This window comes from Chaetodon auriga, chromosome 18 (assembly GCF_051107435.1).
Source record: "Chaetodon auriga isolate fChaAug3 chromosome 18, fChaAug3.hap1, whole genome shotgun sequence".
Taxonomy (NCBI): Eukaryota; Metazoa; Chordata; class Actinopteri; order Chaetodontiformes; family Chaetodontidae; genus Chaetodon; species Chaetodon auriga.
Genome location: NC_135091.1, coordinates 10,365,276 through 10,391,793, shown reverse-complemented (window position 1 = coordinate 10,391,793; position 26,518 = coordinate 10,365,276). Strand labels below are relative to the sequence as shown.

Below are 26,518 nucleotides of genomic sequence, written 5' to 3'. Positions count from 1 at the left end.
TTTGGCTTTCAGTCCGAGGTAGGCTGAGAGTTTTTGTTTCACCCCCTCAGCGCAGAGACACAAAGACGGGCTGTGTTTGAGAAAAGAGAGATTTGACGAGGGGGAGAGAGATCCAGAAAAAGGACAGGGAGAAATGTTGAAACAGTGATTTCTTGGATGTGCCAGTGAGATTTTAGATCAACAAACAAAGCAAAGGGAGACTGGAGAGGGAAGATGAGACTGAGACAGAGATAGATGGGACAAAGGGATGTGGAGAGATGGAGAAAGACAGATGGGGAGAAGCAAAGAGGGAGAGAAATGGAGGGTGGCCAGATGGAACTCCACTCTTAAACTTTTGACAGCTCGTGGGAGGAATATCTTTGGGGAGCTCTATTTCTGATTGGTGTGTGTGTCTGGATACGTGTGTGTTTTGACAGTCCTGTCGTGTTGTATGGTTAATCATTGCACAGCAAATATGAACTCCCTCTTTGTTTATATTACTCCGCGCGGGTGTGTTCCATTCAGATGCTCTATTTTGAGTTGATCTATTGTCTGTGTGTGTCTATGTGTGTGTTCATGCTCCACCGCGATTACACCCATGGTTTTGTCTGTAATGCGCCTTGAAACCCCAGTGTGTAACGGCTGGAAGCCAGTGTTGCCAGCTGGTCTGGCCAGCAACTGCTGATCTGGATTCTGCTCTTAAATCCATCACTAAAAGTTGACTTGCTTTGGGAGCTGTTCTTGGATCAGGAGTAAGGAAAGTAAGCCAGCGGGGTGGAGAGAGGTTGCAGACAAGAATCTGTGTGTGTGTGTGTGTGTGTGTGTGTGTGTGTGTGTAAATTAAAGCTGGTCTCAGTCCAGCATTTAAAGGAGGCTTGTGCTGGTTTGATGTAGTGCTATGAGCCAGGATAAGAGGGATGAGCTCAGAATAACGAACAATTTTGCATGGGGTGTGTGTGTGTGTGTGTGTGTGCGCGCATGCCTGTGTGCGTGTCAGACAGCTCACAGCTGTAGAGGGCAAAATGCCAGACCTAAAGTCGGCCCCTATTGTCACAGTAACGGTCAGCCTGCCGTCTGCTCAATCAGCATAATTTACTCTGTCTCTCACTCTCGCTTTCTTTTGTCTTTTATTTTGTGTCTCAATCACTCTCTCTCTCTCTCTCTCTCTCTCTCTCTCTCTCTCTCTCTCTCTCTCTCTCTCTCTCTTTCTCCCCCCTCTCTTTTTGTTTGTCAGTTTTCTCTTCTCTCCTCTAACTCCCATCATTGTTGCACTTTATCACTTTCCACTTTTATGTCTTCTTCATCCCTCTACATTGCCCTCTTCCTCTCTAAATCAGTATTAATGCCAGCGCTGAGTGTTTCTGGATGAGCCACAGATACGAAGTGTGTTTCCGCTGGAGTACAAACCGCATGCGCGTACACACACACACACACACACACACACACACACGCGCACACACACATGCACACTCCCACAGGCATGATGGGCCACACACACACTCCAATGCCCTGCAAGTCTACTGCTACTGTTATTTCACACGTCCTGGTTTTTATTAGAGTTTTCCTCTCACTTGCGCGCTTGTTAAAAGGCTTTATACATGTAAACACATGGCATATAATACTCACACCTCTTAACAAGCTGGAAACCTGCACACACTGATTAAAAAGACACCTTTGCTTTCATCCTGCTTTTTTTATATTCACCTATCTATGCATTTTTTTTCTCCTTTGTCTGTGTTTTTTTCACTTTGTGTCTGCCTCACACTCTGTGTCAAACGCGCACACTCTCACACAAAGAAAGAGGTTTCAGCATTTGACTGTGGCACCTGTAGTACGCATGCCCCAGTGGGGCTTGGTGGGCGTGTGGCCAGATTGGACTCCTGGTGTGTTGCCAGATTGGCTGTCAGCACATGAGCTGAACTTTGCCTTTGCTTCTGTCTGACCGTTCAACCCTCTCCCCCGGGAGTCCAGTTTGATTTTAGTAAGAAATTAATCTGAAACCACAGAAAACCTTGGTCTAGGGTGGTTGATTTATTTAAAAATGTAGATGCAGTGATGAAACTATTACAAAGAAATCCATGTGAAATGCATACATCATAGCAAAAATACATACTAAATCTGGAATATAAGCAGTTCTGATGCATGTATGAACACACCATAAGGTCTGTGCTCACACGCAAGTAGTAACCTGTAGTAGTTTGACATTAATCACTGAATAATAAGATAGACAGGCCTTATAGATGGCAGTGATAGCTGAAGAGCTGCTGAGAAATTTTCTCGAGCACTGACTCTGCTGGGATATCACTGTGGGAGGTCGCTGTTGAATAGACACACGTGTGTTTTGTCAGCATGGAGCTTGCTGTTTTCACAACACTCCACATGGCTTTAACACAGCATCCAGTTTGTAGACATACACAGCGATACACACACAGACATGTGCAGGGAAGATGCGTATACACACATTAAGTATGTACAGGAAGTGAACTGTGTCTTAAAACCCGAGTGAAGTTTAAAGAGTTCATAGTGTGTGTCTGTGCACATGTGTTAGTGAGTGTGTACATAGCCGCAGGTCCACATTAGCATGTTTACAGTCATGGAGTTTGTGTTCATGTATGAGAATCTGCACAAAAAACTGTACATTTTTCTGACCTGACCGGTGCTTCCCCTTAAACAGCTGCTCACCAAGCTGCCGTCACCACTCAGGTTGGACTAATAAAAACACTCAGTACACACACTCTGACTTTCCCGACCGATCACAGTCCTAGCTGTGAGGTGTAAGAACAGGTTCTGCCACATGTCGGACTTACACAAGCGCACTTTAAACACTGTTGCAATGACAAACATGCTGCTCAGCAGTTCATAAATACAGTTCACAGTAGGGAACACCTTTTGGGCTGTCAAAGCACACCCTCAAAGCTGATCACAAGTTGATATTTAAACACTGAATACTTAAAATGTTGATTACCCACCCTGACTATTTTTTTTTTTTTAAATATCCGTTTTGTACACAGACTTTTGGATCTGTGTGTACACAGTGTGTTATTTGCATGGCCATATGCTGGTTTGCTCAGGGTGAAATACTTGACTTGTTTCCTGCCAGGTTTTAGATTTCATCCTCTAAAGAGGATGAGTAGAAGAAAGTAAATGTTACATTAAAGTGGATATATAACCCGAAATATAAGTCCTCTCACTTCACTCTCAAACTTTCACACATCACCCACAATCCTCTTCTTACATACGTTGGAATTCACCATCTGTATATGATTTTTTGAATAACACAGCCTGTGTGAAAACTTCATATGTAAACCACATCTGGCCTCAGGTCTGCTGGAAAAGCTCCTCCACTCAGGCATGACTGATCAGGAATGCACAGTCGACCGCACCCTTTCTCCCCTTCAACCACTGGACGCAGGCCTGCTGGGTGTGTGTGTATGTGTGTGTGCGTGTGTGTGTGTGTGTGTGTGTGTGAATGGCCTGCTCAGATTACCGGAGTTCATTTGTCTTGTAAGCTATAGTGCCACTCCTTTCTCAAACTTTTATTCTTTGCATGCTCTGGTATCACCTCATTGCTTCCTTCGCCTCTCCTTCTGTCTCTTTCTCTCTCAGTCGCACAGACTAACTGAGACAAGTTGTCTCACCTCATAAATCTACAGCATGAACACATGGAAGCTCATGAACGCTACACAAATGATCATCCTGGAGGAAGTGCACTCTTCAGCCCTCATGCTGGACTTGGCTGTTTTAACAGATGTGGCTCAAACTAACACCCAGCCTTTGTTTCCCTGGCCTTTCTCTTGACAGTGCTTACGTTCATTAAGTATGTGTGTGTGCATTCCATAAATTTGCCATTGTCTGGTTCGGTGCACAAATGTGGAAATACACATATTTGTGCATCAAATGAGTGTTGACTGACTTGTCGCCATACTTAAGTTTGGAGTCAGCTGCCACTTCAGGGTCAAGGATGAGAGGTCAAAGGTCAATACCTGCTTCACTTTTCTCTTTGTCTCTGTTGATACTGCACTGCACTCACACATGACTCTTAGATACACATATGCACACACATACATATACACACACACACACACACACACATACTTTCTTAATTGCATACACACCAGAGGGGTGTGTGAAAATGGTGCTCCCAGCTAAGCTGGCAGCTTTTACCAGAGAATAATAGAATTAAGTAACACACACACACACACACACACACACACACACACACATAGTGCTCTGTGCTGGAATAATGGATGTTGGGATAATGGAGCACGTGGCCAGAGGAATGAGGGGATTTGTCTTCAAACCAGAGTGAATTGACAAGGATTGACTCCATGGGTCTGGACCGGCTTAGTTGCTGTCTAACAACCCCACACAGGACCTTCTGTGTGTGTGTGTGTGTGTGTGTGTGTGTGTTCGTTCTTTTTGGGGGGTGGTGTCCTCGAAGGAGGCTGTTCCACAGAGGCCAAATATAGGCCTTGAATGTTTGAAATAGCAGTGTTATCCCTGAGTAAAGATTACTATCTTTGCACAGACACACACCCAAAAACACACAAACTTTATTCCCTTCAGGCCATGAGATAATGTTGTTTATTGACTGTAGTCTGATAGCTAAGTGTGAGGCACGCACATACAAACACACAGATGCACGGATGCAGTTTTCCAGCCCATTTAACCTTTCAGTGAAGACAGGAGGCCACACTGACCACTCTTACAACTGCAGAGGATTTTCAGTCTGACAGCGGCTCCGTGTGGTTGGAAATGGTAATTACACTTTTAATAAGGCAACGCGTAACAATTATTATTTACTTATAATGCTGAATATAACTTTTAGATTCTTAAAAACGTGAAACATTGAATTTGAATATTCTTTGAAACAACTGTTGAACTGAAAGTGTTAAATGTTGGTATGTAATATAATCAATACAACATAATTTCTTATGCCAATAGTTTACCTAATGTTTAAAAATATGCACAATAAATCAGCAGACTTCAAAGCTCCACAGACAGTCTCGGGGGGTGTTCAGTGACTCTTTCCACTAACACCGGAGGGCTGTTGGCCCTGCCCTGCCCCCTGGAGGTCTGAAGTTGCTAAGCAGCTAACCAGATAGACATTTTATACTGTGAGTCACTTTTTCCTCATCCTCCTGGTCTATTATCATGTGGATTAGTCACTTTTATCCTGTTTCCTCCCTGGGCTGCTTGTTTGATCAAGGTTGAGTTACATAAGAACATGCTTTCTTCATTTTGTACTAATGGCCTGTGTGTATGTATCTTGCCTGTGTGTTGTTGTGTGTGCACGTGCTTGTTTATTCATTGTTCTGAGATACTGAACAATAATGATTAAGGTCAACCTCGCTCCACCCTTCCCACCTCCCATCATTCTTAGTGGCACTTTAAGTGCATCATGGCACTATATGAGGTTAGTCTATGCACTCGAGTGACCTATTGGGGCTCAGATGGCCAACTGAGTGAGTTGTCCCTCACACGCACACACACGAACACACATATTGACGCCATTCACATGCGTATGTATACTTAAAAGTGAAAATCTTTTAGGCCACACACCACACAACAGATCCAAGCACTATACATCAGTGTTATCCCACACACAAATCATGCGGTGTCTTTGGCACACCGCATAAACACCCACTGAAATCACATAGCAGGGACTGTCAGTGTGAATGACATATCACCTCTTTGCAAAGCCTCATGGGAGTCTGAAGAGGTTGCCAACGGCTGACCTTTGCACTAAAGTAACCACAATGCAATTTTAATGTTGCTTTTTGTTCACTGCTCAGCACTGGTGATTTTATTAATCCAATTAATGTAAATGATTGCTGGAGGACAGACGGTGAAGGACAACTGTAGGACGACTTAAAAAAAGCTTTCAGACTTGCCTTTATAGCAGGTTTGAATGAAAAGATGTGAAAAATACAGTCAAAGACATGGTTTTAGTGTAAAAGCTGTGATTAAAATAAATGATTTGCAGGGAGGGAGAAGAATACATTCAATATATATCTGTATAAGGGAACGGCTTATTAAAGAGGAGTAAGATAAATGAGGCAGTTAGACATGCCAGCTGCCAACAGAGGTGAAGGCTAAGCTCTCAGGTTCAAAGATAGGTCAGGGTTCAGAGGTCGTAGCATTACAGGTCAAACAGTAGTCAGGAGGTGACAGCAGATAACGCTGTCTTTAGTGCTGTGTGAAGATAAGAACAGGATCCAACATATGCACTCAAGAAGGACGTTTAAAGATGTGATGCTACATCTAATTAATGTCTGTGTGAGACTTTAAATCAGGGGAAAAGAATGAAAGTCAAAATCATTTTTCACCTTAGTTAACCTCACTGCCCTCAGCCCTTGATCTCCTTTCCATATCCTGCAGCGTTACCTCCACATACAGTATACACCTCTACCCTTTATTTGCATATTGTGTGATACAGTTACACCAGACTTTCAGGTTTCCCGTGCACACATCTGGGAGTAAACAACTTAAAAGTAAAATCTTTAAATCTTCCTGACAGAAGTTGCACAGTGTGTTAGCGAATCTGACAAACATGAACCAACAAAATGCAACAGGCAAGCACTCTGAGTAGCATGAAAGCACAGGTCTGCACGCACCTTTGCTTGTATACAAATGCATTTGTACATCTGACAAGTTTGCATCTAAGTAAGGAAAAGAGGCCCTTCTTACCCTTGAGCAAGATTCCAACTCCTCCTGTTGGCACCTAATATAGAATGTACACACACACACACACAAACGCACAGTTCTCCATCACTTTTGTGTACGTTACATAGACATACATTCATTTCCTGGAGACTTACCCTACCCATAGCCACTGCTTGCCTAACCTTAACCCAAGTCTTTACCCTAAAATTTAATGATTAACGTTCTGGGGACTCGTGTCCTTATGAGGAAGGCGAGTCCCCACAATGTGACTGCGTAAACAGATTTATGTCTCCACAACATGAGTAATACTTGTCCGCACATGCACGCACGCGCATACCCTGACCCTTAAATTATACCTTCACCTCAGACTAATTATAAACAGAATTCATTTTATATTGATCTGCATGTGACTCTAAATTGGGGAAACCTGTTGTGTTCCCGGCGAGTCAAGCTGTCGCCAATCAACGGCTTCGGCTCGGCTTGAAATTTCTCTCCAAATGTGGCCTTTTGACTAACGCGCACACACATACGCATAAACAGCAACTTCCATATAACTGTCACAGTAAATGTGGGGTGCTGTCTGGTAATAAAAGCCTTCCTCTGTGGCGCAGCTGAACCCCTGTGTTTAACTGGCTCTGTGAATGTGTTACCACTGAGACACACACTGTGAAGCTGTACTTACTGGGATTTGGGATTTGGCAGGCGCTCTCAGCCAAGGCTTTTGTCTTTTTTTAGGAGGGAAAAAAAGACAATTGTGGACTCGTGGACGCACTAAATGCTGCTTTTGTGTGTGTGTGCTCTGGTGTTGCTTCCAGGTAGGCTTCTTTATCTGCTATATTTACCCTTTGTGTGACAGTGTCAGGTCAGTGTGTATCGATGTCAGGCCTCTGATGTCTGATTGGGTTACTTGGCAACCAGGTTGCTCTCATGATCACCATCCCCTGTGTGTCACGCAAACCAGTGGCAGCATTTCGAGTGTGTGTGTGTGCGTGTGTGTGTGCGTGTGTGTGTGCGCGCGCACCAAGGTGAAATGTACACTTTTCACCTTTGTGATGTTTATTTAGCAGGATATATATCATTTGGTTGGCTTAGCTAAGTTCTCTTTCATTTTGAGGGAAATTACAGGATTTAGTTTTTTCAGACTGAGATGTTTTATCTTCGTAATCAGTGGTTTCAAAAGGCTCTGTCGCTCACTGTATCCACGTCGTCATCTGTTGTAGTTTCTGTTTTGTGTGTTTCTCTTTACTTGCTTTCCGAGAAGTGTCACCCTGTCATGAGTTTCTGCTCTTTAACTTTGCGTTATGTTTTTTTTTGATGTCGGGCTCTGCGAATCCAGCTTATCTTCCAAAACACTTTAATATGATCTGATTTCATGTAATTTAGCTTTAATTACGCCAGTAGCTTAAGTTTAGTCCATCACTGTCTGCTCTTATGTTTACTTTGCCTCCTGCCTCCTTTCTTATCGTGCATTAGAGGAATGTCCCAAACTGGCTTTGTTACTCGCACAGCCAGTTTAAACAGCAGTTTGTTTGGGTCTCTATCATTTCACTGCTGATCACTGCCACATGACTCTAATGATATGACAGTGATAATGATCACATGCTGATGCTTCCTTGATACTGTGTGTTGCCTGGATCCTGCAGAGCCTGCTGCTAAAATGATGCTCTACGCTCTAACTGTCTGTGTTTTCAATCCCATAAATGGCCAGACAATGATCAGTATGTGATGCACCACCAAAACAGAAAACTCATGATTGGTCTTTTTAAAAGCCAAGTATTTGATTGGGGTCTTTGTAGATGCATAATGAGGCAGTAGATGAAAGCTAAGCTGTTTCGGACTAATCTTGACATTCTCCTCTGACCAGAAGCAGCCGAACCAAAGCTGTTAAATGTCCACTTCACTGCCATCGAGTTGAACGTATTGATTATTGTCACAGATGTTTCTTCTTCGTGTGCAGCTTTAAGGAAATGAAAACAAGGAGATTTATGAAATGGACAAGAGGCAAGAGGTGGGGGTTGAACCAGGATGCTGACCTCTTATGATGATCTTTGACTTTTCAGTCCCCCTCAGGGAGTTACGTTAGTATAACAGCCTTTCTTCCTGAAAAGGGAAATCAATAGACTAAATTGGTCCTGGCTCCCTGTGTGGTTTTTGCCCTGCATTTGTTGTAAATTGTCTTCCGCGTCGGCTTCTGGGTGTGAATTAGAACAGAGTTGATTATTTCCTAATCAGAGCCAGTTAACATCTGGCCCTGCGCTGCTTTAATCGCCTGCTTTCATTTTATACATCACATGGTCCCTTTTACCTTTATCACTGCACAGTAGAGAGTAATGCAGGTTAATTATTAAAAGGACTGTAGCCTTATGTGCCATCGGTGCAGACAAAGGTCGTAAAATATGTGTGTTTATAAGTTAAACTGGGACATCACATTGGTCCCTCTTGTGTAAACAGCTAAGATAGTAGATTTTTTTCTCTAAGGGGAAAAAGAAAATGAGTTCAGGGACCTGTCAGAGCCATGGGGGTTTAAGTCTAGGCTTACACCACATCCTATCCACGAATCTGGCATCGGCTTTCAGCTGTGTAATGGATCCACAAAAGGATATGCACAATAAGGAGTGAAAGCTTCAAATCAGTTGATTAGGGTTATGGGGTTATTGTGAAATATGTGCTCGATGCACATAGATACACACGTTCACACTCACAGTGCTGGTTTATTGTCACACCTCGGTGGTCACACACGCCCTTCTGTGGTTACACTTGGGTGGGAAAACTGCACCTTCCAAACACAGTTGTAGCATCCAATAAGGCCTTTGCTTTTGTCCCTGAGGCCCTCTGAGTGCTATTTTAGCCTACCTAAACTCTATATTGGACAGCTAATTATAAAAGAATATACACCAATAGCATATTTCTCATAAAAGTTTTGAAAACAAGAACCACTTCAGTGCGTCCTCTGACATGTTTGACTCATAAATCCGTGTTGGCTGGGTGGTGTCATCACCTTGTTGTTGAACCATGTTTGGTGTTGTCTTCGGTTACTTTAAATTTGTTGTTCAACCAGTTGCCTCCAGCACCTCAGGCAGGATATCAGCTACAGTATTACTATGAGGGTGTTCTTAAACAGTCTTCACTAGCAGTGCTTTCCTTGTGCACTGTTTCTGACACTGCAGATGCACAGTATGTTGTCTCATAGTCTGTAGATGCTCTTGTCATTTGTTCAGTTCAAACTGGCATTAAAAATGTCTTTCCGATAAATCACAACTTGTAATTAGTGGTGGTGGTGGTGGGGGGGGGGGGGCTGGATCAAAAGCTGTCTCAGAAAAAGAAGCACCTGAGGGCCTAGGGATGGTAAGGACACCGAGGAGAGTAAACAGAAGTCGGGGAAAAAAAGCGTGTGAGGGAGGGAGGAGTGGTTGCCATGCCGGCAAACGGATGGAGGGGAGGGGCAGAGATCAGAGATCACAGAAAACCAAGAAAAAGAGGGAGGGACAGAGGGAGGGAAGGAAGAAGGGATGGGCTGACTCGTATTTCAGCACCGTGGCTACTAGGGTAGGGTGTAATCCTAACCTTATAGTCACAACACAGACTCAGCTCTCATAGTCACACACTTAGGCTCCTGAGGACTGACCGAGACTGGAGTTCAGGGAATCCTCGCCAGCACTTCTGATCAGCCCGTGTGTGCGTCACGCTGCGTGTGTGATCAGCAGGTGTGGGCTTCCCTTCCTGATTCTTACTTGCGCCGATCAGCTGATTGGAGATTCAGATCCAGACGGCTGTCAACACTGGGACCTATTTCACAACATCAGCATACTTGGCGCGCTTCTTCTTCATCCATCAGTGACGACGATGCAACAGGGAGAGTAATGCAGCCAAAACAGCACAGGGAGGAAAAAGAAGAGGGTGTTGGCAAGGAGTTGGGTGAAATTCTCTAGAAACCCCAAGAGGCAGTGCCAACTTTGCTGCCAGGCATCTACGAACACACACACGCACATAATAGAGGATCCCTATTTGGAACTTGTGGCGGGAGGATTTCATATGCAAGTGTGTTTGCGCCAGTGTGTGAGCATGCATGTAACTTCATCAGGCTGGGAATAGACCCAGGGACGCTGAAACCTCTTAACCTCCTGGTCCAGCCTGGCGCTGAGACGGTGCGTGTCAGCTGGTGTGTGTGCTAACAACTGGAGATAACCGCTCTCAAGGGCACACATGGTTGGAAACAACAACCGCTGACTTGCTGTGATTGACAAGTATCTTAATGTAATTTGGAAACCTCTCTCCAGCCTGTCATTCACCACCAAGGAATATTATGATCAGCAGTGAGTGTGCACATACAAGTGTGAGCATCGGAGTGCGTGCTGCAGAGGGCTGGTGATTTTTCCAGATTGCTGGATTGCCTAATTAACCCTTTGGATTTGGGAATCCCGCCCGGAATCTTACAACATAGAGGAGGAGAAGAAAAGAGGTGATTTAAAGCTGAGTTTTGGCTTGCGACGCAGAGATTAATTGAAGGAGAAAGAGGTTGGAAGTTGAAGTCTTCTGCGTCAGTCATGATGTGGAACTGTGCAAAGAAAATGAAGGAAAACTGGTCTACGGCTGAACTTCCACCTGGAGCTGATTTAATTCTTAACATAGAATCTGAATAGTTTGAAGCTTTTTGACACGTGTGCAGACCTGGATGCTGTATTCAGAATGTTTGCAATGATCTGGACTTGAGAGTGAATCCCTACCAACGAACCAAAGGAGGATTGTTTTTCCAGAGTAAAACTTGGATTTAAAGACATTTTGAGCCTACGTCCGCCTGTCTTGGACTTTCTTATTTTCCGTGAATGAGAATGAGAGGGGACAGGAGGTCCTCTTCCTTTCGTAAGGAGAAACCTGCAGGCCTGTCTCGGGCTCTCAGTTGGCTCAGCGTGTCCACCCTCTCCCGCCAGAGCAGACGCATCTTCCACAGCCAGAATGAGCTCCACGCCATCCACGACCGTCAAACGCACCTGTACTCGCACACTCACCTTCATGCCGCAGACAGGGACGAGGAGGATGATGACGACAGCTGGGTGTACCAGCCTCAACACAAAATAGGTGAGAGGGGAGAGAAGGTAGTAAAGTCAGCAACGAAGAGGTGATCTGTGTCACTGTTTATTGTTGTACATCTTTCTGTAGATGCACACGCATCAAACCACGTGGCGTGTCGGTCTTGGCTGCATCACAACTTGTAACAATGCTTGGAACTCATTTGAATGGATTTTTGTTCTCGCTGTCGACCAGGAAGCCAGTGAATGACTTGTTTACATGCACAAGCAAAGTAAGAAGTGGGTCACTGTCTTTTTATGGCCCCTTGTTCTCCGCCTGCACGTCCCTGGCACTTCCTGGTTGCTGCAGGGAGCGAGCGGGAGTCGACCGCAATCAGCGGGGCTGTTCGGGGGTCAAAGGGTACTTTGTGTGTGCGATAGGTAAACAATGATGTGTCGGCTCGGAAACAGGTGATGTCACAGACTTGGTGATGTCACAGGCTGGTGGCGATGTGAGAACAGGATCTGGTGCCAGGGAGCGGGTATGCGTGTGTGTGCGCGCGTGTGTGTGGATGCTTGCATAGCGACTAGGACTTTATCACTTAGAAGTTATGATACTGTAGAAAAATAAGATTTTCTTCACTGGCATTTCAAGTTTATATTTGGACATCATCTTGACTGAGGTAAGAGTGCCATTCATACCTCTCTCAGTCCCTCAGGGTATTGTGTTTCCTTATTGGGCTCATTATTTATTGATCAGTTCATTAGCTGTGTGTGTACATGCATGTGTGTGTATTTGGTCAGTGGTGTCAATATGACTTAGGGGACAATGGCTGTAACTGTAGCCTAACCTTTACCTGAAAATGGAAAAAGACACCAATGGCTGCACTACAGTCTCTCGACTCTTCGTTAACTCTGCCGTCGTCCCGAGCTGGAGTGGCAGGTCTGTTTCAGCTGGTCTCACATCAGCGACGACTTGTTTGACACCCATAATCATCACTCACTCTAATAATACCTATATATTCACATATCTTGTCAGCTTTTGAAATATAAAGAAATATGTTTTAATGTATCTGCTGTTGGTTTTAGCTAGCTGAAGTGGTTCTTAAAGACTCCCGGAGGTCCCTAAGCATCTTTTCGTTCCCTCGCAGAAATGTTGGAGCTTGTTGCTGCTGTTGTCGTTTGTTGCACGTCTCAATCCTTCCTACTCACTTTGTCACCTCTGAACCTGCCCCGTCCTAAAACAGCTCAGGGCTGCACATGGCTGGCATGGTTTGAGGTCCTCACATTTTTCTCAAAGTCAAAGGGTAGAATCTGTGCTCACCATTTTGGAATGAGATCATTAAAACCGAAGCTGTAAACATTCACCACATTACATCTGTTCACCAACATCACAGGAAACCTTGAAAAACTACATGTCACACATGTTGTTAAGGTGTTTTTTGTTAAGTTTATCTGTGTGCTCTTGGTTTCATTAACTGTTTGTGCATATGCAGAGAAAGTCCTTGTGTCTGATCCAAATCTGTATCTGAATGTACTATCCTCCATGTTATTCCTCTGTTTGATCTGTCTGTCATCTTACCCTCTTAATCTGTCTGTCTTGTCCATGTTTGTCCTCATAGTTCTTAGTAGGACTCTTCTGTCTTTTTTTTTTGACACATCTTGTTTTATGTCCCTCACTCTTAATTTAGTAGTCTGATAGGTTTGAGTGTCCCTATTGATTATTTTATAGATAGAGTCAGGAAGCAGATCCTAAGTTCAATCTATGATAACTGAGCATTACTTGGTAAATTTGCAAGGAAGGAAGGGGAAGTGTTTATTGATTTTGTTAAATTAGCTAACAGCACAGATTGGAGATGGAAAACAACAAGGCTGATCCATTAACACATTGTTTGTTTTGACTGCTAGACTTTTGTTTTTCAGAGACTAGAGCGGTCTCCTGCAGTGCTTTTTCTACCTCACACACCCTCTTTTTTTTCTCTCTTTCTCTCTCTGTCGTGCACAAAGTCTACGTCTTTTTATAGCTAATTCTAGGCCAGACACGGTGTCAGAGACGGGTCAGAATGAAATTATTCCATCCATAGCACACAGAGACAAGAATACACACATACTGTACACAAGCACAGTGCACACCACACAGAGGAAACGTCTCATAAGAATCCCCTCTCTAGTTTGAACCTGAAGTATTTATAACATCTGGATCTTGCTTCCACACGCCTGCCAGGACCCATTACAAGACACATGGGCAGCCGCGCACTGTGCCTGTGTGTAAATATAGACCTAAAATGAGTGCCTGTGGCTCCAGAGCCTGCAATTTTGACGCAGCTTCCAGCTTGATTGGTTGGGTGTTTGCCTCGGTTGCCAAAGTAACGGGTGCGCGAGTGAGTGCTGCCCGGTGTGGCTCGGCTCGACCTTCCCATTCGGGCAATTTTGAGCCAATCATGTGTAAGAGTGCCGTCTGTTGCACAAGCTGCTATTGGCTGTCCTGGTGAACTTTAATTGACTGGATGGGTCAACAACGCTGAGCTGGAATCAGAAAAATTCTGAACACAAAGCTAATTAACTGTACATGTGTTCATTGTTTTCAAACATCTGGTGTTTCTTTAGATTCCTGGAGTAAGAAAACTCTCATTTATCCTGAGAAGTATCAAAAAAAAAATGTGGCTCAATCTAATTTTTCACCAGGAAAAATTACACTGGGATGCTTTCCTTTAGTACTTGTACTGCAGGCGAACAGTGCTCCTTCTCCCAGTTGACTAACACTTTCTACGAAGATCACATGTATTATTGTGTTATCACTGTTTTCTCTGCCTCCTCCATCAGTAGTTTGAACCTCACTCCTCCTCTCACTGTCTTCTTTGCTCTGGCACACATATACAGAAACACACAGTAACCTCATCAATCTCCTCAATCAAACCTATTGATCTCCCTGGTGTGGCTATATGTCTGAATCAATCAATTGACAGGCATGATGGCTGTTCTTGAAGGCCACGCCAAGAAATGGATGGGACAGTAGGGCTCCTGGGCAGGCTGCTCAGGCCCCTCAGGCCCCTCAGGCCCCTCAGGCCTTCTGAGCCTGAATCTCTGGCTGGGGATGTGGGCTTTACATGATTACTGTTTCTTGCGGTGTTTGCTGTTTATGTGTTGTGTGCAGCACAAGTCTCCACATGAAATGCACTTGATGACTTGCCGAGATTTCCGCTGCTGCCAAGTAGGAGTTCACCGTGTTAACAGGGGGATTGAGGGATTTGGCAGAGTTTTGTGATGTGTTTTTATGTGTCTATGGTATGTCACTGTGTGTTTTTTAACTTGATTTACAAATTTAGGGCAACAAAATATTGACCTAAATATTTACCATAACTTGGCACACCAGTGTTGTGGCGGCCGGGACCAGAATTGGGTCTCACGTTTGAAAAATGCCGTCAGTGAGCCGTTCATGAATGTAGTGTGTATGAAAAGGTCTTTATCTGTGTGGGATATGTAGTGAAATTTGGGAGGACTCAGAAGAGGCCGAACTCTTGTGTAACATGTTTTTTTTTTTTTTTTTTTAAAGGGATGGACACATTTCCACACGCACACACACAGCGATGCACCCGCATCATCATTATGTAGTCCATGTGTAAATCCAGATTAGCAGATGATAATTCGCTGTAGGGGGAGATGTGATGTATAAACCAGCAAGGCCTCATTAAAAGACAGACATGGAAATCTGGTGATGTGGCCCACAGCCCAGGGCGCATACACACTCCCACTGTAAACAGAAATATAAGTGTACACACAACACACTTAATGCTTACTTAATCTTTAAAGAAAGATACATTCAACTGTTTCTAATCACCCTCTTCTCTCTCTTTCTCTCCTATGTGCTGACGACGATATTGTGATTTTCAGGTGAGTCAAGTCTTTTTCTCTCTGATCCACATCATAACCTCGTTTTTGTGTCTCTATTAGATGATCCCAGATCAGACCTACTGTATGCTGAAAAACCCTCACAAAGCCTGCCACACGTCGCAGTCGAGTTTTAGCCCGCATTAAATCGCATTAACTCATATTTCCCCCTAAAAACCAAATCTCTGACCTGCACCACCCACCTTTTTGTATCGTATTGTATGTGTCTTATTCCCTTTTCTATTATGGGATATAATCCATGAATGCCCTGACTTGATGTTAAAAAAGGGGAGGTAGAGGATGATGGTTTGTAAGGGGATAGAGGTCTAGAGGGCTTATGTTGAAAGAATGTTGTCCCAACACAATCCAAAGGTGAGAGATTAGGTGAGGTGAGGTGAGGTGAAAGAGGTGAGACGCTTTCCTCTCGTGTGGTGTGTCTTACCGATCAGTCTGTCTCAGCTGAGAGGAGTGGCAGGGCCAGATTGGTGAAATTCCAGGTTCCCTCTCATTGCATATGTGATGTTAGCTACAGCGCGCTAAGTTCTTATCTGAGTGTGTTACTCAGTTTTATCTTGGACCGACGCAGAGCTCACAGCTGACAGTGACAACACGTCGTGTTTACGCTGCAGTGGATACAGTAGAAGATGTGAAGTACACAGAGTGACTTACTGACGCTTAAGATTAGATATTATCTCGCAGGGGGCGTTTGGCATGATTCAGCCTTCAAGATAGTGTTTTATTTGTAGACAAAGACTGTATTTTGGAGAATGGCAGCAGTGGTCAGTTGGAATGCCTCTGAATACAGTCTTTATATCCTGTAGTTACAGTACAACTGCTGTTTAACCAAATGACCTGTGTTGCCACGCAGCCCAGCGCTGAAACGTCCCGAAGAAGACCATTTTTTAAATCAATCAGGCTTCACAGCTTGAACAAAAGGCAGGGAATTTACAAAATAGATACAATTCTGTAGAAATATGACAACAAATAGAATCAGTATAAAGAATAATAACTGATAGATGAATCATTAAAACAATAAAATGCTACAGAGATGACATATTTGGAACCTTCATACATTTTAGACACTCGTGGCCTTTTTATTTTTCTTGTGCTGCTTTCAAAGAATGCTTTTCACAAAAAAAATCTTAAGTTTGAGGGAGCCTCTCTAACCATAATTAAATTAATTTTGTTTTGGAGTAGCATGATGACAGTCAGACTAAGCAAAAGTGTTGCCACTCAACAGAAAATGCAAATTAATGCATGTTTCCATCCACTATTGTTGGGGGAATATTAGGACTTGGGCACATCGAGGTGAATAGTTGGTGCAGCTAATTCTCCAGTCAGGGGCCGTTGAACTTTTGCAGAATAAGGGCCCCAACTGAAATGACGTCATTAAAAGACTGTCAGTCAAACCTCAAGCAAATGATCTGATGTTTTCATCTGACTGACGGGTCCCAGCCTTCATATGAAAGGAAGCAAACAAAAACACGCTCTTAACGTGACCGTTTAAAAATAGGGAAGAAATTCCACCTCTCTGCTTTTACGACTTGAGCTCGGTGAGACCAGTGATTAGGCAGACCTCAAGTGTTTCTTCAGAGTGGAGGGTTTTATGGTGAAGGTTAAAGTGAAAGCCATTTTGGGCAATGCAGCATCCAATTAAGGTGGAGGTTTGATGAAGTCAGGTTTTATTGCCCGGTTAGGTGGGTCTATTCAGGGATTTTTGTGCATTTTAATTGTTTATTATTCCCAAGGTTGTGTCTTTGCGGCATTCTAATTTTATGCAGAATTTTCACTCTCACCGTCTCTCTCACAAACACACACACACACACACACACGCCAATCAGCCCATAATTGGTGACATCTGGTTGAGACATACGTGTCATAGCCTGCATGCCGTATTGAAGGGGGATTAACATGTTCATAGCACACACATGCACACAAACGCACGCACTCCAGTCTGTTTTAGTGTTTGACTGACAGACCTGACGAATAGACTTTCTGTTAAGCCCATGATGATGATCTATTATAAAAACCTATATAAAGGCTTGCAGCCCAATGTGTAGAGTAGTTTAAATGTTACTGTAAGCCTTTATAATGCTTTATGATGACACATTGCAGTAATAATTGTAAGTATGAACATAATAATTTTCAAGGTTAACATTCACAATTGCTATAATTACACTAACCATTTTGCATGAAACATCACAGTGCTGTGAGCACGATGATGCTCAACCATAATGGATGCAGCCGTGACAGCTATAAGACCCACTCATTGTCTGCTTCGAGTAATGCACACAGTGCGTTCTGCATGTTGCCTTTGTAATGCAGGTATCTGTAATACACGATAGACAGAAATGAAGAATAGAAATAAAATCAATTGGCGATGTCACCGGGTGCCCCAGCTGGCTGAGGCCCTCCTCTGATTAGTGTTTAAAAGATCTGCTTATCAGTGTGATCAGCGGATGTTGTGTTTGATCAGTGAAACCTGCACACTCATAATACGTTTACTGGTCCTACGCTACGGCTTGTGTAAAGAGGCTCAAGGGCTTTTTACTTTGAAGCTTTACCAACCCTTTAAGCTGAAACCAACTCTTTTTGCAGTGTAAGAGAGAGCCATTACAAAGCCTCATTGGAAATCAATGCCATTTTGTATTCAGCAATCGAGTGTGGAGCGAGCCAAACTTTAAGTTGACACGTTCGCTATCTGTTGTCACTTCTTTCAGATTTTGGCACCCCATTGAATGACACTTATGCCACAGTGCTAATTGTGTATTGATTTACCGTTGGTACCTATTTTCTATCCTTTCAGGGTTTCTTTTGAAAAATTCCTTCTTAGCTTCTGTGTCATTTTTTTTTATATCATAGTAAAATTTTAAGGTCTCTAAAGCACTAAAGAACTCAGTTTAGGTGATCTATAAGAACTGCGGTTGTTGCACCCGTTGGAGTTGAACAAGATAGAAGCAGCAACTCAACCACCAACGGCAAATGGTATTTTGACTTTGTGTTTGTGTTTTGACAGTCTGTGAGTGAATCAGTATTTCTGTCTCCCATCTGTGCGATGCTGCTGGTATTTCAGAGCGGCCAGCGTGGAGGGTTTGGGATGCACCGGGCTTGTAGCTGCTTCTGATAACAAACAGTTGAATTGTAGGGATTATAGTGATTATATTTGATCAGCACACAATGGATCGGCCTCAAGCCGGGGCCCCCTGCCTCCCTCTGAACTGCTGACTGCCCAGATTCTCTACAATCACAATCCTCGACGAGTCTCATGCTCTCTGTGTTTGTGTAATTTTGTTTTTATTTTTGCCTGAGCAAACAAGAGCATAGATCTCAATCACGTTAATTTATATACTAAATAAATAGAACTTTTGTATCCGCATTAAAGACACTATGGGGTGACAGCAGCTTCGGGAGTTTTAGATTGAGGCTGGGCTTCTGGCTCTCAACCTCTTAACACTGATGGGGGCGGAGAGATGGGGGGGGGGGGGGGGGGTTGTCAGTGTGGTGGAGAGACATTCAGAGAGATGCAGGGAGAGAGAGAGAGAGAGAGGGGAAGGAGAGTGGGGGGGTCGCAGAGCAGTTTCCTGCGGTGTAGAAGTTGGCGAGCCGCCACTCAGAGCGTGTGCATGTGTGTGTGAGGGGAGAAAGAGAGGGAGGGAGATGGCGAGAGAGGCAACGGGAGAGAGGAGTGTGTGTGTCGGGATCCGTGTGTCTGTGTGTGAACGCGTTGACCGAGCGCTGTAGAGAAAGAGGGAGAGGGGGAGACAGGAAAGGAGGGCAAGAAAGTGGGAAATTAGGAAAGAGTGAAGAGGAAGACCGGAGAAAGAAACCGCTATTTGTCTCTTGTGGATAAATGGGGGAGTAAGTGAGGAGCCATGTTCTGTCTGAAAGGTAAGTGTGTGTGTGTGTGCGTGTGTGTGTTCATTGCATGAATGTGTTTGCATCACCCCAGTGTGAGTGTGGGACTTTTCCCTCAGACTCTCTGAGACAAAGAAAAGTTGAACTCCATCTCTCTCCTCAGTGTGGAAACTAATCTCTGTCACAGTGGTTTCCTCCACACAATATCCTTCCTCGTGTGTTTCTCTTTAGTGAGGGAGCCTTCCCTCTTTCTCTCTTTAATCATTTCTTCCTTTGTGCTTTTTTCTTGTTCAGGTTCACTGACTTTAATCCTACCTCTCATTTTTTTCCCCCCTCTGTCTATTTGCTTTTTGATTCTTCCCAGTTTCTCTGATTCATTCTTGGCTTCGGGGAAACGTGAAGAGGCACCAATATTGAAACCTCCTCTCTATGCGGCTCGCTATATGAGCTTTGAATTTGCTGAATCAAACTTGGGAGTGTCTTTTAATGGAGACGAGAGATGTGCGTTTGTGTGTCTGAGTGTGTGTTGTCCACAGTAACAGCTGGCAGAGCAGCAGTTGCTGGCTGCCTGTCCTGCAGAGTGGGGCCATGTGTTGGCCATTACTTGACTGGCCAGTTAAAGTGAGATAAGAGGTAAACTGGTTCCTCTTTACTGGCAGCCTCATTCTGTCTATTCTCATACACTCTTGTTTCATTGCTTGCCTATATTGCAGTATACTCAATGCTCAGTGTATGACCTGTGCAAACTGACTTCGCTATCAGCCATGTGTGAAGCATGCAGCACCAATGTTATAGTGCCAGCATTTACTTTCTATCAGAACTAAGATGTTATGAAGAATAACGTCCAGAATCTGAGCCCGACTGTACATGTAGAGATGTTTCTGGTGGAGCGGCATGTTAATCAGCAGTGACAAGTCAATTTCAAACCCTTAATTGCAAACCATTTTGCTGTCTCTTTTCCATGGATCTGACAACCCCGCATCTCCGTTCTACACATGCCCGCACAGGAAAAGCTTTGCAGTTTGGCCTGGTTTGCACTCGTATTGCCCAGTAACATAATGTACAAAATGAAGGCAAATGCAGGAACTAACATAAAATATGTGGGGACGCCAGGCCTACTGATGCAATAAAACCGGGAACAAAATGGCGCTCAGCTCTGTGTTACTAAATGGTCCAAACTGCTCTTATCTCGGAAATGAGGAAATCATCTCTTGTGAACATCTTCTCTTTTTGCAGCCTGTAGATTTATGGCTTCCAGAAATGAAGTAATATTAACTGAGCACTCCCAACTATTTGTGGCAATATCCCAGTTCATCAGCTGTATGCGGTGATTTATGCCGTCAGTTACACAGTTTCCACACTATGTGACTCTGGTCAGATTTGCAATATGGAGACAAACAGATGTGGGAGTTGTGTTGGAGAGAAAAATTCAGTTTTGTTCGATGAAGTCATTCACCATTTTTAACAAGACGGCCTGGTTGGAGTAACTCTGCATGTTTGACTTCGTGTGACCAACCAGCCAGTTGTATGCTGGCAGGAAGGTCTGTTAACATGACAAACTGACCCAAATACTGTGCATTACGTTCAACACTGATCCAACCAGTAGATTACTCTGCATTGGTTGCCAGTTTCAGAATGTCTGCTTATGTTATGATTTAAACAAGTCCCCTCAGTTGCCAACTCTGAGGCAGATGTGACACATATTCAGTCCATGTTTCTTCACATCCAGCTGTGGCCAGAGTGGATTCTCATCTGTTTTGACTCCACACTCACTCCCCCTCCTCTCCCGTGGTAAAGCCTTGCATTTTTAGTGTAAGCCCTTTGCTAGCCAGCCAGACCACTTGGTGTGGCTTTTGGTATATTACATAAGTTATTTCTGCTCTTGAGCTCCACTCCAGTAGAGTATGTTCAGGAGACATTAGATGGGACTGAGCAGGGATTAGCTAGAGTGATTTTGGAAGCTTCTTGCGTGCTCAAATTGGAGGTTTCCTGCTGAGTGAGGGGTATGGAAATGCAACATTTCTGCCCATGTCAGTGAGTGTAAGCCCTGTCAAGCAAACATACTGCAGAAAATTCATCCGGCTTCCTTGTTTTGAGGTCAGTTAAGGGCAGATCGAGCCATGTCCAATCTGAAGGAACACGTCTTTGGCTGAGTTGAACTTCCTCCAGTGTCCCCCGGTTTGTTTTCAACTGCTCGGATGTTGTGAGCGTTATCGCGGTTTCAGATGTTTTGGTTGCGGACTGCAGTTGAGGGGGAAGATGCAGATGTGTCGATCCAGCTGTACACAGATGCTTCGTTTGTGAACTGTGCGCTTCGACTATATGAAGGAGCCAAACCCATCATCCAGTTTGATAAGACGTGTTTAATGACTGAATGCTTTTCTACATTTTTATGTAATAGATGTCCATGATGCCCAGATTGTTCAGTAGATATTCAAACCACTAATTAGTCAATTGTCAGAAAATTCGTGCAACTATTTGCAGCTATCTGCAGCTCACATATCAGGATTTACTGGTTTTTTTCCTGCTTTGAAACGGAATATGTTTGGGTTCTGGACTGTAGGTCAGACTTTTGGAAGACTTTCAGAACTTGTGATGGCCGTTTTTCAATGTTTCACTATTTTATAGACCACATGATTACTTGCTGAATTGAGGAAATAATCATCAGATTATTCTATAGTGTAAATATTGAAAATGAAAATCTGAATCTAATTAGGCTTAGCTTTCAGCATTTGTAAGTTAAGTTAAAAATAAAACTAAAAAGTTTCATTTCGATCTGCTTTCGTTGGCTGAGAGAGCTGAAAACACTGCAGTTTTTGCTGGCAGCCTAACTAATCTTCACAACGTGCAGCAAGAACCTGAAAAAGAGACGAGCAGTGTAAGATATGAAATGCTGGGGTATGAATCTTTGCTGAGTGCAAACCCTGGCGTGCAGAAAGCATGATAACCAGCGAGCAGCCAACAGTTTTATTATAGCTGTTACGAAAGTAGTGACAGCTGATATAATCCGCTGCTGGTGATGTTTGTCATTTTCACATTTTAACTCCAGCTAACAATCAAAATCTAAAGAGTCTGTTACCAGAATGTCCAGAGCTTCGTATCCTTTAGTCCAGCCTGTGTGTTGTGCTGGATCATGTTGTGAAACCTATGTTTGAACTTTGATTGATCTTAGAGATTTTTGCGACCATCGTTGTCTGCGACCTACACGTATGTGTGAATTAATTCCAGGAGTGCGTGTGTGCGTGCGTGCGTGTGTGTGCGTGTGTGTGTATGTGTGTGAGAGAGAGAGAGAGAGAGAGAGTTCCACACAGTCTTGGGAGACAGCAGGAGTTCACTGTGGTTTTTCTTCAGGGCAGCTGTGTTAGATTCGGCCTACAGGCCAGTGACCCACTTAGCTATGTGTCTAAACCTATATTTAACCTTAACTCCTTCATGGCATTCCACTTAGAATCCCCATAATCTGTCTGGTACCTACACATCATATCAGACAGGACTTTGGATGGTGCAACACAGTTATGGACAGAAATGGTGCAGTGTTTTCGATCATCATTATTAAAGCAGAAACATTAGACTATTGCCCTGTTTTGCTTCATTTTAGCAGCTACGTCTGGTTAATAGTTAATTTTCCATAGTTTCCATATTGGCATATTTGCTACCGCATCAGTTTGTGAAACTAAATTATGCATCCCTACAGTCTACATTTCCTGTTTCAGAACATTTGCATGTATTTGCATTACTGGTAGTGAATAATTGGTCCTGTGCAACTTCATAGGGAAATAACAATCCATCATGTCAGAGGAAGCAGCACAAATCATAATCTGAAATCCGTTTAGATTTTCAGGAATCCTGCACAACCAACGAAGTTGTTGAGAGACTTTTTTTTTTTTTTTGCAACCCTGTTAAAGTTCCTCCCTTGTCAGCCAGGACTGTCCTTCAATAACCAGCACACCTGTGCTGCATGTCTGGAGAGACTGTGAACCTTTGACCCCATGCTGACCTTCCCCCTGGCCTTGTGGGTAATGGTGTTGATGGATGTTCTCACACTCGATGTGGCAGGCAGCTTATCTCCAGTGGAGGGGAAGAGGGGTGAGGACAGGCGAGAGGTGTTGAGATGTAGACACCAAAATACGTGTTTTCAGACACTTTAAATGATGGCGAAGGGCTTGGCAGAAACTCACCTGCTTTTTTGGCAAACTAGCTCAACAGCTTCAAACTTGGATCAGTGAAATTGCCCGACATGGCTTGATATTGGACCTGTAGCTTTACTTGAATAAATACTTATATTCATATTGAGATATTGGTGTAAATGTAAGTTACATTTCAGGAACCTGGACTAATATAGGTCTTCAGTGTTTAACTAATTAGTTGGTATTTAAGTAAGTAGCAGCAGCTGATTAGTAGCTTGCCTCCCTGCAAAGTTTAAGTAGTTGTTCCAGGGTGGTTAGCCAATTTAAAGTCTGTCCCAAGTGCTTAGTTCTAATGTATTGAAGCATTTTTACATTTTTACATTAGTAAATGGTGCAAGCTTGTAAAGTATTGTGGGATTGATGTTGACCATTGTAAACAAGTCAAACTCCTCCAGAAGAAGAGGAGATTTCGGTCTTGATAGGTAAACAATAGACGGTGAAGTTCCAGTTGCCTGTGAATGGACTCTGTCAGGACTCCAGCGAACCCATTGTCCTCTCAAAATAGTTACAAAACAATGGCTTTCTGCGAAGTTTTGAAGTTTCGGAAGATGTTAGTAAGGGGGGGACTTGCATATTTTTAGTATGAGACAAAGCTGAGTGTTAAGCTGTGATGTTTCCAGGGACAGTGCTGGAAAACTTTAGTTGGGGGTGAAGTTTGAAGAGACAATGGCTGACTCCCTGTGGATGAGGGGATGACTTCTCCAGACGAGGACAAACTCAGCCTGCAGGTGCTCCTCTTGCTCCATTCAGACCTATGCGTATCCGTGGTTACCATTGTCCCTTCCCCAAATCCTTCCGCTTTGCCCCCCCCCCCACAGAGTCTATGTGCACGTGAGAGTCTTAGGCACATAGAGTTTATATGGACGTACACACACATGCATTGATACACGCGCAGTCTCCACTGCCCCAACTTGAACTCAACATGGATGTTGCATTGTTCAAAAATTGTGGTGCACGCACACACCAACACACCACTCTCACACACACACACACACACACACACACACACACACACACACACACACACACACACACACACACACACATACACATCTCCTTACTAGTAATAATCCTCATTCATGGGCAGTGGGCTGTGAGAGTCTGACCGCCATGCATGCTGGGTCTGGACAAGACCTGAACATTCACCGCCAACCAAGACACACATAACATTTCTTCTGTGTGTGAGTGTGTATATATTCATACCGCTGTCACCACCACAAACATACTGCACATGTTCCTGCTTGTAAAATTCCGATAATGTTGGTCTGTGTGTCACTGTAAAAGCACCCCCCGCTGTGATGTTATGATGCTATTATGCGTGCAGGTCTGCATGACTTTACACCCCCTGATGTTGTTCTCTGTGTGAACTGCATGACCCACTGTGTCTGTGTGTTCATGGATTTAGGGCAACAACGGTGTTGAGTGCAATTTAGGCCACAGTCAGAATCTTTTGGCTTGCCCAGTGTGTCCACGTACTGTTTTATGTGTGTGGGTGTGAGTGCATGTATACAGTGGTTTGTCCATTATGTCCTGTGTGTGTGGGGGGTGTATGTATATGTGTGTGTGAGTGCACAGTGGTTTTGGTTTTGTAATCAGCTTGTGTGTTGGCTGACTCACCATGCTGTGGAAATGATAACCATCGGTAATGGCTGTTTCAGCCCCTGGCTATCTGCTGAGGCTTTGGCAGCATAGAACAACAACAGCGCACAAACACACATCCACCCACAAGCATGCACACCCACATAGCCTGTCCCCTTTTCCCCCAAAGCTGTAATAGTTTGAACATACCAGTGCTGCGATTCATCTGCACATTATTTTTTGATTAATTGTTTAGTCTTTGAAATAGTAGTGAGAAAATGTCCACCCCAGTTCCCAGAGTTAAGGATGGCTTTAAATTTCTTGCGTTGTCTGACTGAACGTCTCCTTCTGCTACCACCAGAGGGAGACATTTTCTTCAGTATTCGCAAGTAGTCCTTGGCCACTTTTCATTTTTCTCTTTTCGATCTCATTTATTTGTTTTATTGTTTGCATATCCATCATATGGTTGACCCTTCATTGATTAATGGGAGATCACTGTAAAATACACTCTTCAGTTTTGTCCAGTCTTGTCCTCTACTGGTCTTCATTGTATTAATCTGGGCATATCAATAAGCTTAGCCTGCCTCACAGCCAAGCTGATTAAGGATCATACACACACATATGTGCCCTCACCTGGCAGGTTAGTCTGATGGTTTTTTTAACCACTTGTGACTACTCTCACCATGTTTTTAAATCTGCGTATCTCTTTGTTTGCCCCTTGTCTTTTTATCTGGTGTCAGGTAAAACCTCTGGGTCCATCTGTGCCTCAGTCTGTGCTCCTCTGTCAGTTCAACTCCAATTATTCATAAGAACCTTGAAACATGTCGTCCATGCGTGTATTTTTTATCACTTCAAATAATGAGGCTGTGAATATTTACAGCTGGATTTCTGTACTTGTTGACACCAGCCAGGTGAGGGTAAACCTGAGGCGGTAGGTTGATATTTGCCCCACATGCAGCCTTCTTCACACTTGAGTTTGCGTCATCCGAGTCAACCATCTGACACACACCACGCCAACTCTTATTGAACTTCCACACGTTTGAGCACAGGAGGTGATGTAGTCAATTATCTACAGCCTGGTGTCCATCTGTGTTGTGTGTGTGTGTGTCTGTCACAATCAGAGTAGGGCTGGAGGCTGGATAATCTGGGTTTACAGATTAGAACAGCAGCGTCGAGGAGCAGAGGGAGGTGGAGGAGCTGAGAGGAGAGCGGCTGTGTGGACGCCACTGAACTATGATGGTGCTCTGTCTCAGACAGGTGGAGAGAGAGGATGCTCGTAGACACCGCAAACTTAACGAACACTCTTTTGGAATCCTTGTGTTTTCTAACCTCATCTCTCGTGCTCGTTCTCGTACCAAA

The 26,518-nt window shown here is 43.8% G+C and overlaps 1 protein-coding gene across 3 annotated transcripts in view; it reads left to right on the top strand.

Moving 5' to 3' along the window:
* nhsl1b (NHS-like 1b) overlaps positions 1–26,518 on the top strand; it is a 97,711-nt gene that overhangs the window by 28,507 nt on the left and 42,686 nt on the right. Inside the window, exon 1 of one of the 3 annotated variants that reach the window (XM_076756242.1) lies at positions 10,748–11,721. The exons of 1 other annotated variant lie outside the window; for it this stretch is intronic. In XM_076756242.1, the coding sequence (XP_076612357.1) occupies positions 11,469–11,721 (253 nt within the window). In that variant the 5' untranslated portion in view covers positions 10,748–11,468. Of the gene's footprint in view, positions 1–10,747; positions 11,722–19,208; positions 19,428–26,518 lie in introns of those variants that run through there. One more of the 3 variants, XM_076756241.1, reaches the window with a different exon arrangement.